Source organism: Pan troglodytes, chromosome 11 (assembly GCF_028858775.2).
Source record: "Pan troglodytes isolate AG18354 chromosome 11, NHGRI_mPanTro3-v2.0_pri, whole genome shotgun sequence".
Lineage (NCBI taxonomy): Eukaryota > Metazoa > Chordata > Mammalia > Primates > Hominidae > Pan > Pan troglodytes.
Genome location: NC_072409.2, coordinates 46,716,505 through 46,732,538, shown reverse-complemented (window position 1 = coordinate 46,732,538; position 16,034 = coordinate 46,716,505). Strand labels below are relative to the sequence as shown.

Below are 16,034 nucleotides of genomic sequence, written 5' to 3'. Positions count from 1 at the left end.
CAAAATTCATATCTCCCATATCTTTTTGCCTAATTGTTTTTTCAACATTCTTTTTGATTTAAAAATGTTAAATGCTAAAATGCTGCAAACGTACAGAAAAACACAGCTATCAAACAATAACCATGAACAAAACGTACAAAGATTTGACATTAATTTTCCCATATTTCACTTAGAACACTTAAAAAAAATTCTAGAATGCAACCAAAACCTACTCTTGCTTATTTTTCTCCAGAGAACTTGTATGCATCATTCCAATGCATATTTATATTATTTTATGCTTTTAGAAATTTTCCCTGAAAGGTCATATTTGCTAGTTGATTTCATCCATCTATGTTGGTTGATGTGCTCCATTTATTTTAATTACTGTGTAATAGAATAGCCCATTATACAAACAAGCCACAATTTCCTTATCCATTTCCCAGTTGAAGGACTGTAAGCTATTTCCACATTATTGCTATTGTAATGTTTAATGACCACCTATATAGATGTCTTGTCCTGTGCATATACAAGAGTCTCTCAAAAGTACATACGTGACTGGATAAAGAAAATGTGGTACTTATACATCATGGAATACAATGCAGCCATAAAAAAAATCATATCCTTTGCAGCAACATGGATGCAGCTGGAGGCCATTACCCTAAGCAAATTAACACAGGAACAAAACCCCAAATACCTCATGTTCTCACTTATAAGTGGGAATAAAACACTGAGTACACATGGACATAAAGAAGGGAACAACAGACACCAGGGCCTACAGGAGGACTGAATAGTAGGAGGAGGGTGAGGATTAAAAAACTACCTATTGGGTACTATGCTCATTACCTAGGTGACAAAGTAATCTGTACACCAAACCCCCACGACACACAATTTACCCATGTCACAAACCTGTACATATACCCCTGAACCTAAAATGAAAGTTGGAAGGGGAAAAAAGTATCCACTTGGATGTGGTGTCATAGAGTCTTGAAATCTTTCATTGATCTGAGTCTCAAAAGTGCTTGAAACAATTTGTACTTCACTAACAATATCTGAGTTAAAGTGCTTCCCTACAGCTGTGCCAGAATTTGGTGTTTGGGTGCTTTAAAATATTTGCCAATCTGATAGGTTCTGCGCTACAGTTTTAGTCCGCATCTTATGAATTCCTCGTGAGCTTCCACATCCTTTGGAATATTTCTCGTCATTGGGGCTCCCCTTGTGTAACTGCCTGTTCATCTCTCTATTCTGATGCTTTTTCCAACTTCTGTAGTTAATTCATTTTATAACTTTTTCCTTTTCTATGTATGCATTAAGTGTAAAATTTTCCTTCCACTCTTCTTTAGCCATCCAATTAATTAATCTTCACATCATTAGTCAGACCCAAATATTGTGTAATATATCTTACGACATTTTTCTTTTAGCTATGAGTTATTTAAAGTGTGCTTTAATTGCACTGTTGTCACAGAACATGGTCTGTGTGATCACAATTCTTTGAAGCCACTGAGATATGCTCCGCAGAGTCGGCTTCCTGAAGATGGTCCACATATGCGTAGTAAGAATGTGCTTATTCTACATTCATGGCAGAGTTTTAAGTGCCCATTTGATCAAGCTTGTTGATTTTGTTTTTCTATTTTTAGTATGTTTATCTACTAGATTCAAAGACTTTGCATTTGTCAAATAGCTTTTAGTAATTCTGTCAAGTTGAGTCGATATATGGGAAATGATGGGGCTGGATGCATTCCCAACTTCAGTTTTATTACATCATTTGGTCCATACATCACTAAGCAACAATTCTGCCTAGAAAATCATTTTATCTGATATTATTATAGCCATCCTCAGGGAACCTTTGGTTAACATAGCCCTACTTTTATCTTTTTAATATCTTTATCGTTTTTATGATTCTGTATTAGATATAACTCTTATAAGTGGCATATAATTTTACATTTTGAGTCTACATTTTTAACTGATGAGTTTTATTTTTAATGTTTCCATTGCCTTTTATTTTTTCTTTCCTATCTTCTATTGGATTTTTAAATGCTCCATTTTTCCCCTCTGCTTATTTGAAAGTTAAACATAAGTGGCTAGCCTAACTACTTTTTATAGACTTACCTAATTTAGCAAAGTCCCCCAATTACAAAAGACTTTAAATGCTATGAGCTATAATCACTTACACACACACACACACACACACACACACACACACACACCACATTGAACTGCTTCCTACTGCTTAGATACACTCTGATTTTAAGCCTCCAATTATTGTTATTTTTACTGTCAGAGTATTTTGAGATCTACCAGCTTCTTTCCTCACCAACACTTCCGGCATCTCACTCCTTCCTCTTAGGTTCAATTGAGCTCATCCTGAATAACATTCATTCTTTGGGTAAAGGACTAAGGCTGCAAACACTCTTAGTCTTGGTCTAAAAACATCCATGACTTTCACACGTGAATGATAGTTTAGTTGGGTATAGAATTTGAGGCAATACTGTCCTCTGGCTTCTATGGTGACTGTTGGAAGTCCTGCAGTTCTTGTTCCTTTGCAAGTATTCTGAACTTTCCCCTTCTTAGGCTATTTTCAATATTTTTCCTTTGTCTTTGCCATTCCAAATTGTCTATCATTAATAGTAAATTTATTTTTATTTTAGCCTCCTCAGGTCTCAGTGCTCTTCCTCAAATCTGAAGATTTGTGCTTTCTGTCAATTCTGTAAAACCTCTATCAGTATTTCATAAAATATTAAATATACTTCTAGGTATATGCTGGTTTTCCTCATATGATAATTCCACTGTGCTCTCTCCCTATTTTTAATACTCCTTACCCTTTTTGTCTTTAGCTGTGTGCATCTACCCTGTAACATACCCATCAAGTTTCTCATTTCATGGACTATATCTTTCTTTTCTAGAAGGTCTGTTTGGTTCCTTTTCAAATCCACCACTGCTTTTTCTTCTATGTGGTTTCTGTTTCCTCCTTTCATCTTTAATCCTTCTGGCTTCATTGTTTACTAGCTTGCCACTCATCCTGGGCCTCGACAAGTGTGCTGTGTAATTTTTTTATTGTAAGGCTGGTTTTTCTGAGGGAATCCCTTGAGGACTGGGTTCCCTTGACAGGCAGTGCCAAGTTTTATCTTAACTTTTTGGCTTGGAATTTCCTATAGCATGCTGGTAATGTAAATCTGGCTTCCAGAGGTGCCGGTCCCAACTGATTTCTCATGGGAGAGCCTTCTGTGTTTCCCATCTGGAGCCAGGGTGGAGAAAATCTCTCATCTGACCTCCAGGGGCTGACCCCGTGGCAATGTGCTCATCCCTCTTCTCCAGGACTGCAGCTCGCAGGTCTCCTAGCTTCACAGGTAAGCTTGTCAACAAAGCTTCGGTTCTGTAGAGCCCATGGGTTCCCTCCTGGCTTGGTGTGGAAACCCAAGGCTCTTGATGAAACTGGACCTAGTAGAATCGTTTCTATATTAGAGATGATATTTCATAGGCCTTATATCAGGGTGCAAAAAATGCACATTCCTTTATTTTCCTAAAACCAAGCTAGATTTTTCTCCTAGTCCCTCATTTCTCCTGATTAGAAGAAACTTAGTACATCCAATTCCAAGTGAAATCAGTAACTTTAGGTTTCTTATTTCATTTACTCTCCATCAGGGTTTCCCTATCCCTGCATATTCTCAAGTGTAGCATTTATGTTCCCAAGCTATTCTGACATTAAAGCCCTGGAGGATTTGCTGTGTCCACATCTTGGTGCCCTCTCTGCTCTGTGGCCCACAGACATGTCCACATGTGTGCCACGGCCATGTGGTGACACCACTTTTCACTGTTGGTGAGCTCATGTTACAACTCCATGACGCCTTCAGAATTCGGCCCTTGGTCTCAGATAAACTCTTTTTGAGGACCTAGGAAAATCAGGCTGTTCTCCAAAGCTGCAAACGTAGTGGGCTACCTCAAGTGGCTTCTGCTGCGGCAGCCCAGGGCTGTCACTTATAATTCTGCTTCCTTTCCATTCCTGGCTCCTGGGCATTTCTCCATCTCCCTTGCACGTTCATATAAGCATTTGCATATTTTACTAGTATTTTATTGAGCACTCATATGTAATTTACGTGGGAGGGCTGCCAAATGAGTCTGGTCCACCATTTTCAACGTCATCGATTCTCTAGGGGCCAAACATGAAAGCGGGAAAGAAAGCTCTCTAGAGATTAAGCACAATATTCCTTTCTCCCTTGGTGTTTAATTTATAGCCAGTCATTTAGCCTCTCTTGGCTTCATTTCCTTTATGTGCAAAATACGGGGTTTGTATTAACCATTTTCTAAGCTCTCCTCCAACTCACAAAAACATTCCTTTGTAGCTGCCCTAAACCTCTCCAGAAACAATTTGCCAGGCCAAAAGGAGCCAGGCATGGCTGACTGAGGTTTCGGCTCGCTTGGATTTGGGCAGCACTCACACTCCATAGCGTTATACAGAACAGAAGTCTTCCCTTTTAATTAATCCAAAAAACTTCCCCTTTCTAACTTAACAGTGGCACAACTTTAGCAACTGACGGTACAGGCTCATCTCCCCAGTGCCCACGTCAGCTCTCTGTGCACTGCAAATCTCTGGACAGGGAGCTGAGTCCACGCATCAAAACAACCCAAAGGCAAAGTAACAGAGGAATCCCATCACTGCTCTGTCTCACAGTCAGAGTCAGATCAATGACTTACGATTTTTTTTTTTTTTGAGGCGGAGTCTCGCTCTGTCGCCAGACTGGAGTGCAGTGGCGTGATCTCGGCTCACCACAACCTTCAACTCCCTGGTTCAAACGATTCTCCTGCCTCAGCCTCCCGAGTAGCTGGGATTATAGGCATGCACCACCACGCCCAGCTAATTTTTGTGTTTTTAATAGAGACGGGGTTTCACTATGTTGGCCATGATGGTCTTGATCTCCTGACCTCATGATCTACCCGCCTCCGCCTCCCAAAGTGCTGGGATTACAGGTGTGAGCCACCATGTCCAGCCGACTTACGATTTTTAAATCCAGCCAATCATCCAAGTATTCACCAACTTGGTTAAATTACTTAGGCATTGAGGATCTGCTTTTACCAGGTCACACTGATCAGTCCAGGAAGATCAAGAAAACTTTACATATTAGAGATCATGAGGTCATGGCGCTTTGATTAGCAGGAAATAAAACAAATTTCCTGGAAGGGCACATGGAATGGAAATCCTGAGAGCTGCAGGAAGGACATAAAGCTGCTCCTCCCAAGGGAAGATACTTCCAGGTTAATAAATCCGTTGCGGGTGTGGAACAGTGGCCACTCCACTCGGGCTTTCCCACTGAGCTGCTGAGTGGTGCATGCAGCCAGCTGCAGAAAACCAGGGGCAGTGTCAGGAAGGATGGGAGTCAGATAAAACGGGGAAAACTAGAAGCATGGGGACTTGCCAGATGAAGAAAACCACCTAAGAGTGTTTGTACCTTTGAAGAAACTGAGAGTATGGTGGGGTGACCCATGTCCCCCAGCCACTCATGCTGAAGTCCTCATCCCCGCAACCCGTGAGTGTAACTTTATTTGGAAACAGGGTCACTGCAGATGTAATGAAGTTAAGAGGAGTCCTACTTGATTAGAGAGGGCCCTAATCCAACAACACTGTCCTTATAGGAAGAGGGAATTTCAGACACGGACCTAGAGGGAAGAAAGAGCAGAGATGGAGTGACGCCGCCACAGCCACAGAGCACCATGGGCACCAAGGGTTGCCAGCAATGCCTGGAGCTCAGACCGAAGCATGGCACAGACTGTCCCCAGAGCCTTCAGAAGGAACCGACTCTGCCAACAAACCTTGATTTCAGACTTCCGGCCTCCAGAGCTGAGAGAAAACATTCTGATATCTTAAGGCACCTCGTCTTGAAGTCTTTTGCTATGACAAAGGTCCTCATCCTTTGCTAGGGTAGAGGAATTGAAGAAGAAAGAAGAACGGCTGTAGAAGGAAGGAGACAGCCCAAGAAACTAAAGTTAAGACCTACACACAGGTGACATCCACACCCACCCAAAGAGACAGAGACATGGGTGTGTGCACACCCCGGGGACAGACAGAGACAGACAGGTGGTGGCACAGCCCTTTGCAGTATGGTCTCAAATCCAGCAAGCTCAGGAAGAATCATTGCTGTCCGTGTGTGTCACCCGCAGGAGGAAGAACAATAGCCACTGACAATACCAGTACCAGTCAGATGAGGGAAACGGCCGCCCACCATAGGGACGCCACCCCGCTGGGCGCAGGTTGTCAGAACGCTACCCCTGGGAGAAAGACAGGGGCTGATCAAGGACTGCAGGGAAGGTTCGGAGGCAGAAATCAGCCTCATCGATGGCAGGAAGCCGCTGTGGGTCTCCAGACAGTCCAGACAGTCTCAGGTGCCCGGCCCAAACTCTGCCCCGAATAACCAACGGTGCACACTTTGAAACCTCCTATTTGTGGGGTAGAGTTTTCTTCCAAGACCATTCAGTGGCTCCAGATCCAGACAACCCAATAGGCATTGCAGACTCACAGCCAATAGGAGGATAAAGGGTCCCCTACTTGGATCAAAGGTGCCTCGAACATGGCCTTCAGCCTCCAGAGTGGTGCAACGCTCAGAACCTGGACATCTCATGTTTGTTTTGTCCAATGGATGTTAGAAAACGTCTTAGGGAAAGGTTTGCTTGGGATTGCGTGGCTGTGGGCCGGGCGGAGGCAGACAAGACTGGCAGGGGCTGAACTGGCTGCTGACCTGGAACCTAAGAATGACCTGCCTGGAAGCTTCCCTCCACCAAGTCCTAGTGCTCAACAGCTGCTCCCTCCCCATGTCATCCTGGAGCTTCTCTTTGCGCCCACAAAATGTACCCCTAGCAATCCCCAGCCCAGGGTGGATGTGGATGTGGACACTGGACACTGGGCTCAGTGCAAACCTCCCGTGTCCTCGTAAAAGGAGTTTCTAGCTCCAGCCGACACCCACAGGGCTGAGATGCCCCACAATGAGCACGGAGCCCACCCTGGCCTCCTTGGTGGCAGCCTGGTCCTCTCCCTACCTGTGCCCCTTAAGCATATCAGCACCTTCAGAGCTGTCCTGGGGGTTCCCTGAGCACGCAGGGCATGTGGGACACCACCCCCAACTCCTGCCCTTGGCTACATAACAGCTGAAGTGGCCAGAATGAAACCCGAGTCTGACCCTGGGTGCCCACCGTGAGACTGGGTGTCATAGCCTTACTGCTCTGAGCGGGACTCTACGTTCCCTTCCTCTCCCACGCCCGCCTCCTGCCTGGAGCATCCTGAGCTGTGGGGCCTTTGCCAGCCATTGCCCCTACGTCCTCTCTCAGTGGGGCTCAGCCTCTTGACCACCCCAACTGTGACAGCCAGCACCGCTCACTCCCGTCCCAGCCCCGCCTCCCTCCAGTACCTTCATGATCTGAGGTCCTCCTGTGGTTCCCACGCTTGCCTCTCCCATTTAGAAAGACACTCAGAGAGCCCGGAGGGGCAGAGACCACGCCGCCTCATACTGGGAAGTTTTCAGAGACTCTGAGCACCCAGCATGCTGTGGGCTTCGGTAAATACTTGCTGAATGCAAGAAGCCTCAGTTCAGGGGCCACATCCTCCCAGAAACCCCCCGTGCCCATCCGAGTACCGCCTTGGACATCTAGACCACCAGCAGTTCCATGTGCATTTCTGCTGCACCGTACTCTTCACGTTATTTTCTCTTTATTGTTCTATGTGTCTAGACCCTGTCCTTTCTCTCTTTGCAGGGAAATTATTAAGGAATAACAGAGCAGTCTGCTGCAGGGGGATGCCCTCATGGTGGCCCTGGGGACTGCACCACACTCCCCTGTGCATCCTTATTTGTGCCTGAGTACCCCTTGTGGGTATCTGGTAAACCTCAGCGTCACCTCTGTGTTCAATCTTTATGTTCTCAAGATGAAAAGAATTCTGAGGACAGGCTACAATCACCTGGCAGGAGGACATTCCTCATAATCTTTACCCTGGCTCGCCTGCTGGCGGTCAGCACGGGTGCCCACCCCAGCCTCACTTGGTACGGGCGGGGGCAGGGTGCCTCTCACATTCTGGTCTGGGCACCTGGAGCACACCCACTCCAGGGAGTGTCTTCCGTATTCTAAGGAAACAACAAGCCCAGGCACAACAACGTTATTGCCTCCTGGAACCAGGCGTGCACCCAGCAGCTGACGCACAACTGCCATCTCTGTGCACGCTCAGAACAACTAACATTCATCATGCCCAGTCTGTAGATTCAGAAACTGGAGCCTGAAAAGTAACTTTCTGTGGGGTCCCTGGCCAGAGGAGACACAGCTAGCAGAGTTGCATGGCACATCCTGATGCTGAGCCCAAGTTGTGAATAACAAGCCTGACAGACTTTATGCTGACTATGTTTGCAGGGATGATCCCATTTTCATTTGTACCCTTTTAGCCTTGGAGACCCTCACTCTATGTTAAACCTAACAAACTATCATACATACACACAGGCACGCATGCCAGGAGTTCCAGAATAAACCAGAAGCACACACAATAATTCGGCCGATATGACCTACATGAACTGGGAAACTGATGCTTGGTAAACAGAGACCAATAGGCACGGTCTCCGTGTCAGCTCACGGAGCTCTGCTGACTGCTTTGTTTTCTCTTTCCAAGGATATTTTAGTTCAGCACCACAGCCTGACATGGCACAAATAGCAGGGAACAGCCTAGTAACCAAGGCACTGGTTTCACTACCCTGTTATTTAGAATCCACTTGAGATCACCTATAATTGCAACACAACCTCATATGGGCAAAGTCAGGAATTCCCCTGCTGGCTGCAGTGTGGACGAGGAGCAGCTCTTCTCCGAAGTTGAGAGACACAGCTCGCCGGGTCTATTTTGGCTGAGCCAGAACAGGAGGCCAGCAGACGGGCGAGCCCACACCACCCCGCCCCAGCCTTCAGAAATTATCCACTTCCCACAAACATTCCAAAGTACTGATCTTTCAAAACACAAGCTGTATTCCATGTGCATTTAAAACACAGCCTTGGAACGAAAGAGCATGTGGTTTCTAGGTCAGATATAAGCCTCTGTAAGTAACAGAATGATAATTCTAAACCACGTATGTATGTATGTCTCCTGGACGTCTAATGTAACAACGAAGACAAAGCTCTGTTAAATATTCACTCACATGTTAACCCAGTTATAACCAAGTCCTACAGTCGCCTGCAGTCTTAAACAATGACAGTACTTTGGCATATGAAAACTGAAGGCAAACTTTTCATCTGTAAATCACAACATCCTTAGTGCTCATTTTCTCTATATAGGCTTTTTGCTCTGAGAATCTCTCTCTCTGTCTCTCTCTCTCTCTCTCCTCTCTCTCTCTCCTCTCTCTCTCTCTCTCTCTCTCTCTCGATACCATCTACCAAATACAAGCTTCATGCCAAATACTGACCCAGGACATCTGAACAAAAACACTTTTTCCAGCTAATTCTTAGATTCGCTTTTGCTTGGCCAAAGGTAAAGCTGCCATATCACTGATGAACTGGTCCACAGGCCAATGTCACCTGCCAGTGATTTTGCAGATGTTTATACATCATGACTGATGATTGGGTTAAATAAATAGCTAATGTAGTACATTCAGCTATGATTATACATGTGATTAGGCCAAATGTGGCCAAGTGTGACATTCCCAGAAGCTCTATGAGCAAAAACGTGCAGGAAGAATGAGTCTGGCTTTGCCAGGCCGACTCCTTCTATTACTAATCATATAAGGAAGGGGCCAGGAGTAGAAGGACGGGTGGAGTGAGTCTCCATTTGTGCAGGAGCAAGAACTCAAAAGGAAGTAAAATCACACTACAGGACCAGATAATTCATGAGCAAGGGAAAGATTGGGGCCCCTACCCTGAGACTTCTGGGGGGCAGTTCACTACAGATCCTGTCCCGCTAAGAGTGCTGATGGATCCACCAATCATCACGATTGTGATGCTAACAAATGGCGCCAGCATCAGCTACTGTTTCTAGGTGCTTGCAGTGAACTGAGCAAGCCCTTTCATCCCGCCTACACTGGGGGTGCTCCCATCTTGAAACTGTGCTGAGAGCAGTGCCATGCCCAAGGCCCTGACCCCAGGGGGACGGGTGAAGCCACCATTTATCCAGGCCCATCCTCTTGCAAACCCAGGCTCAGAACTGTGATACTATACTGCACTATCCTGCTACTGCAAAGAAACACAGCCCGGCCTTCTGTGGTTCTTTGCTTTCTTTTTGTACTACCCTTTCATAAACATGCATGTATGTACAGATGTGCCCACTTGACGGGCCACCTTTAGCGTCCGTGCTTCTGTTCTCTGGACAGGTCCGAGGCAAACTTCCAAACTCTGTAATCAATCAACTCCTTTCGGTCATGGGAACGCACTGAACACACATGGTTTTTAAACCAATCACTTGTGGGTTAACAACAACAACAAAAAAGTCAAGAGGTTATCAAATCCCAACAATCAAAAAGCACAGTAGAAAGCATTCTATTCTACGCTTGAGAAGTCGCTCCACTTCCAGAAATGGAACTGAGAGAATCCTACCTTAGAGCACTGAATTTGACTTATAAATGCCGGGAGCTTGCAGCATCCAGGGAATAAAATTTTCTGTCAAATTTCATCCGATGGTCATTTTTTCACCTTGATAAGCAAATGCATCTTCCTAAGTGCATCATGAATATGCAGCTGTTTCTGCCTCGCAGGGTTATTTGTGATCACTCCACTTAAAGAACAGCTCCCATCCCACATGCAGTCCCAGGGCCCCTGCAGCCCCCTGCTCCAGGAGCCTTGGCACAGCCCCGCCCCAGGCCCACAAGGAAGCCCCCGGGTGAGAGGTTTGCAGCGCATCTGAAACAAAGGACTGCAATACACTTTCCCAAGGAAATATCAGAGTCTATGGAATGACTCAAGTTGGATTCTCGGCCGTTAATATGGCCTGTCTGCTTCTCATCACTCGCCCCCTCCCCCTCAACTGCATCCTCTGCTTCTCCTCGAACCGTGCTTCACAGCTGCCGTGTGATTTTTTCACAGAGTAAATCAGACTGCACCACCCCCGACACCAGACGCCCTCAACAACCGACAATCAAACACAAATTCCAGGACCTAAAGTGCTGTGCAGGGCGTAGCCCAGGGCTGCCCCATGAACTTTCCGTGATACTGGAACGTTTTAGATTTGTGCTACCCATTGTGGGAGCCTCTTGCCAAATTGAAATGTAGCTAGTACAACCAAGGAACTGAAATCGTAATTTTATTTATTCTAACTGACTTGAATTTCAAGAGCCTTCCAGCTGCCCTATTGAGATTCATGGGTTCAACCCCGGCTGACTCTGACCTCCACCTTGCCCCAGCCCATAAGCCAGGCATCTCCCCTGCGGTACCACCATGACACCAAGTCCCGCTTGACCCAGGGCCCCCACTGGGCTTCGCACACACTTCCCTCTCGTTTTCACTTGGCCAGTGTCCACTCTTCGGATCTCAGCACAACCATCTGTGCCCAGATCAAGAGATGTGTTCCTCTTCTACCCACCCAAAACCTGATCTCTTCCTTTAGGCCACTTGGTCACAACTCAGAATTTTATCATGACCTGACAGCTTGCCTTTCCCCAGACCTGTAAAATCCACACAGCAGAGAGCACAGTTCAGCCAACACATCCTAGGATCTTGCGCAGAGCCAGCTATGGGGACAATCAGTAAGTATCTGTGGTCTGTCTGCACTGTGGGTTAAGTCAGGCTTTTGAGAAAGAAGTTGAGAATCTAACCAACAAAAACTATTTTTCTTCCTAAGGAAATGTGGTCCCCAAGGCCAGTGTACTAAGCAAGCTTTCAGAGCGTGCGTTTACTACATTTAACATCCTACAGAGGATGGAATCCTCTTAAGCCTCCAAGCACCAGGCACCAGCCTCACTGCCACCCTGCATGCTGGGCAGAGCTCCACCTGCTCTTGGTTTTAAACAACTGACCTCCATGAGGAAGCTGTGCAGAGCCACTCTGTAGATTGGACAGAAATAAAGTGGCTGTTCTGGCAGTTGATTGTTATGGACTGAGCAGTGGTGCCCCCCAAACCCATAAGTTGAAGCTCTATCCCTCAATGTGATGATATTTGCAGGTGAGGCCTTTGGAAGGTAATTAGGATTAGATGAGGTCATGATGGGGCTGTTATGAAAACACCGGGATTCGGTCTAGGTCCTCCTGCTCCCCAAACAGAAAGCCAATCACTGAAACAACAAGCAGTGCCAAGGAAAAGGATTTTAATCGGCTTTAATCAGGTGCTGCAGCCAAGGAGATGAGAACTCAGTCTCAAATCCATCTCCCCAGTGGACTAAAATTTGGGGTTTATACATCAGAGAAGAAATGTAACTATGTGTGAGAAAACAGGAACTAGGGAGGGGTAAGGAAGCAGACATGATGAAGGAGGGCCTGGAGAAGCATGATTCGATACTTTTTTGAGGGGTCTGGGCATCCTTTTCCTGAAGAAGGAAGTCAAGATAAAACAAATGTAAGTTTCAAACTTTAAGACCAGAAGGGTCAATTTCTCTGTTTATCCCAAAGAACCGCCTATAGGACTATTAGGTCGGTTTCAGCAGGGCCTCCATGACAGGAATAGTGTCCTTATGAGAAGAGAATAAAACAGACCTCTGTCTCTCCACCGTAAGAGGACACAGCAAGGCGGCAGCTGCCTGCAAGCCAGGAGGAGGGTCCTCTCCAGAACCCAACTGTGCTGGCACCTTGATCTTGGACCTCCAGCCTCCAGAACTAGGAAGTGTGTGTGTTGTTTCAGCTGCCTGGTCTGTGGTGCTTGCTAAGGCAGCCTGAGCTGACTGAGACAGGCTATCTGTGGCTATGGGGTAACACTATATGCATTTGCAAACACGTCAGTTCCTCAAGCCACAGGTCTGCATCCGGGGGAAACTTGTTCTATTGACCCTACAAATCTATGGTGCATTCCAGCAAGGTGTGCCAAGTGAGCATGGCTCTGACCACAGGCCCAGGGGAAGAACTGAAGCCACAAGACAGAATTCCAGGTGGCTGGGAGGAGGAGGGCCGTCCATCTGCCCACTGAGACGTACACACACCTCTGGAGTCACATGCAACAGGAATCCAGCTCCTAAGGCTCCGCTCAGGCCCTTTCCCCATCTGCCAGGCCGCCATCTGTCCACCCATGCCTCCCTGCGTGTCACCTCCCACCTGTGGCCCCAACAGGCCCTCAATGCCCTCCAAGTCAAGAAACACTGGAATCAAGGTGGCATTCCACCATACCCACCACCAGGGGGCACCAAGGGGCCAGAGGACCCCCAGTGCCTTCCTTCAGGCAATGGCAGTGCAAGATGAGCCTCAGCACAGGGCATTTGGAGGACATGGAGAGCACCTGCATGTCCCAGCTCACCTTTCAGAGTTGGAATCGGGCCGTCCTGCCCATCAAGGGGTCCTAAAGGGTCGTTCGGATCCAGAACCTCCACTTCACCTGGGAAAAAGAAACCAGGATAGGTATTAAACAACTTTGCCTTTCAGGAGCCTTTAATTTGCTTCTTATGCAAAGACAATGGCATTCTAGCAAAACTACCCAGTATTTGTAGAAAACACAGAGGGATAAGACATTATGGTAACCTCTAGAGGGATTTTATAGTGATATAAAGATATGATGTAACAGTAAAAGTGATTTTGAAGCTTATCACAAGAATAGCAAATGCGGGGGCTTCGCAACACAGTTATGGAAATAAGTCAGTGGAGCCTGGGCTTCATTCAGAGAGGGACAGAGAGCGGGAAGGAGAGGGAGAGAAAGAAACCAAAGCACTGGCTGGCAAAATCAAACACTTCTGTAGCCAGATGCCGCCGACTGCCCTCCAGATGGAGGTCCTGGTAATTGGGTAATAAATTCAGAGTTGGAGAATTTCTTAAGCAACTCATTCCCCTCCCCATCCCCAGACCCACTGACAGCAGCCAAGTACCCACCCCACAATGTAAAGGACATAAATGGGCGCTGTGGCTTTTCACTTCCATTCTTCCTATCATTTCTAGTCCAAATTTACCCGTCCCCAAAAGCCAAGCCCTGAGCCATCTTTCATAAAATGTCCATGACCAGCCATTTAGAAGAAAAGTTTCTATTCTCTAAGTCTCCCTGCAAACCATACACCTCTCCCGGGGCAATCCTACCATTCTTCCTCGGGTTAACAGTTGCATGCAATTTACTCTTCCTCAACAATAGGTAAACCACATGGGGACAGCTGGTGCTGCACCCCTGGGGGAGGACGAGTGGTCCCATCATGGAAACCCAGACAGAAGCCCCTCCTGCTACAGAACAGAGGCTGGCATCAGCTATGCAAGGCAGTCCATGGACTTCTGCTGAAGTATTAAAGACTTCAGTTTGGATTTGAAATTTTAAATCAGCACATTACACACACCATCACTCAGCACTGTTTAAATGTAGAGAGACCACATGAAATCAAACATACTTGCACTATATACACACATTGAAAAGAGACATAAAAATTATTAACTGCTTAGAAATTGACAAATGGTCTGAAACACTCAAATAAATACATACCCCAAAGAAAAATAAGCTTCACTAGCCCAATTTCCCTGTGGAAAAGAGTCCTAGCTCTTCCCAAGTCAGCTTCTAACTCAGAAATGGAGGCATTTTCACGTGTGGAGATTTCACTTCCTCTGCCAGTCAAATGTGGTTAATAAACTCAGTATGTCCAATCACGAGATCTTTAGAACTGACACTTTAAGTTTCAACAAAACTAGGTTGTTATTGCTAATCTGAGAAACTAAGACACCACTTATATTTCGAAATTTTAAAGTGTTATTTTCCTATACTACATAGTTTGGGCTCACTCCAGATACTGCAGCCTTCTAAAGTCGATAAGCAAAATGTGACAGGAAGTATGTGAACTTGTAGGATGGGTACAAGTGAAAACAGGGCTCAGTGTTTTCAGTAGAACCCAATAGGGTTTCTCCTAACCCGTAAAAAGAGCTAAGAATACCACCTTTCCTCCAAAATAAACAAAACATGGAAATAATAACAACAAAACTGCCACACACACACACACACACACCCCATCATCATCATCATCATCATCATCAAAATGTTATTATTAGTTATCTGGAATTATAGGTAATTTAAATTTATTTTATTTCCATTTAAATGGCTCTACTGTGAACAAGTATCAATTTTTTAATGGTGTGTGAGACATAATTCACACACTATAAAATTCACCATTTTAAAGTGTGCAATTGAGTGGTTTTCAGTACATTCTCAAGGTTGTGCAATGATCACCACTATGAAATTCCAGAACATTTCATCATCTCCCCAAAAAACCTCATTCCCATTAGCAGTCATCCCCCCGCCAACTCTATCCTGTCTCCTTCAGCCCCTGGTAACCACGAATCTGCTGTCTCTATGGATTTACCTATTCTGGACATTTTCTATAAATGAAATCATATAATATGCAGTATTCTAAACAAGCATCAATTTTATAATTATACTTTTCAAAATGCATGCCCTGTAGTAGCAAAAAGAAAAAAAAAGAAGAAAGCATGCTGTACCACGGGATTAATAAACAAGGCCATTAATTTGGCTCACTCAGACCACTTCCCAGACTCGGGGGGGTCTGACTCCACAAGGAGAAGGGGATGTGGAAAACATACATGAGGCCGCAGAGATGACTGAAGTATGAAAGGGAGGAACTACCCCAAAATGCCAGAGCTACTAGGATTGCTGCTCCCAAGGTGGGGCAATTTAGGAGCAGCCAGGCTGGCCTGGTGGGGAGACCTGCACATGCCCTCACTCCTGCTGCACACAAGCAGGGAGGAATGGCTGGTGACTCGGAGGATCAGGGAACACTTTCAACTTGGCCAGTTTAGGGGCCACCACAACGGATGTTGTAATGGGTACACATACTGAGCACGTGCTTTTGCACCTAATGGGCTATCATCGTTCCTGACCGAATGACTTTGTGACAACCTCACAACACCACAACTTGCCTTGGTGGTGACTGCCAACCCGATATGGCTGGTGAATGATCACAGTCGTGCGCCCTGCAACATCTCCTCGGTGCCTGTCC

The 16,034-nt window shown here is 45.9% G+C and overlaps 1 protein-coding gene across 4 annotated transcripts in view; it reads right to left on the bottom strand.

Annotated features, from left to right (window-relative positions):
* ROR2 (receptor tyrosine kinase like orphan receptor 2) overlaps positions 1-16,034 on the bottom strand; it is a 225,546-nt gene that overhangs the window by 38,932 nt on the left and 170,580 nt on the right. For all 4 annotated transcript variants that reach the window (XR_001720862.4, XM_016961128.4, XM_054658255.2 and 1 more), the window contains exon 2: positions 13,355-13,432. Coding sequence is in view for 1 of the 4 variants with exons in the window: in XM_016961128.4 (XP_016816617.2) it covers positions 13,355-13,432 (78 nt within the window). In the remaining 3 variants the exon portion in view is untranslated. The remainder of the gene's footprint in view (positions 1-13,354; positions 13,433-16,034) is intronic.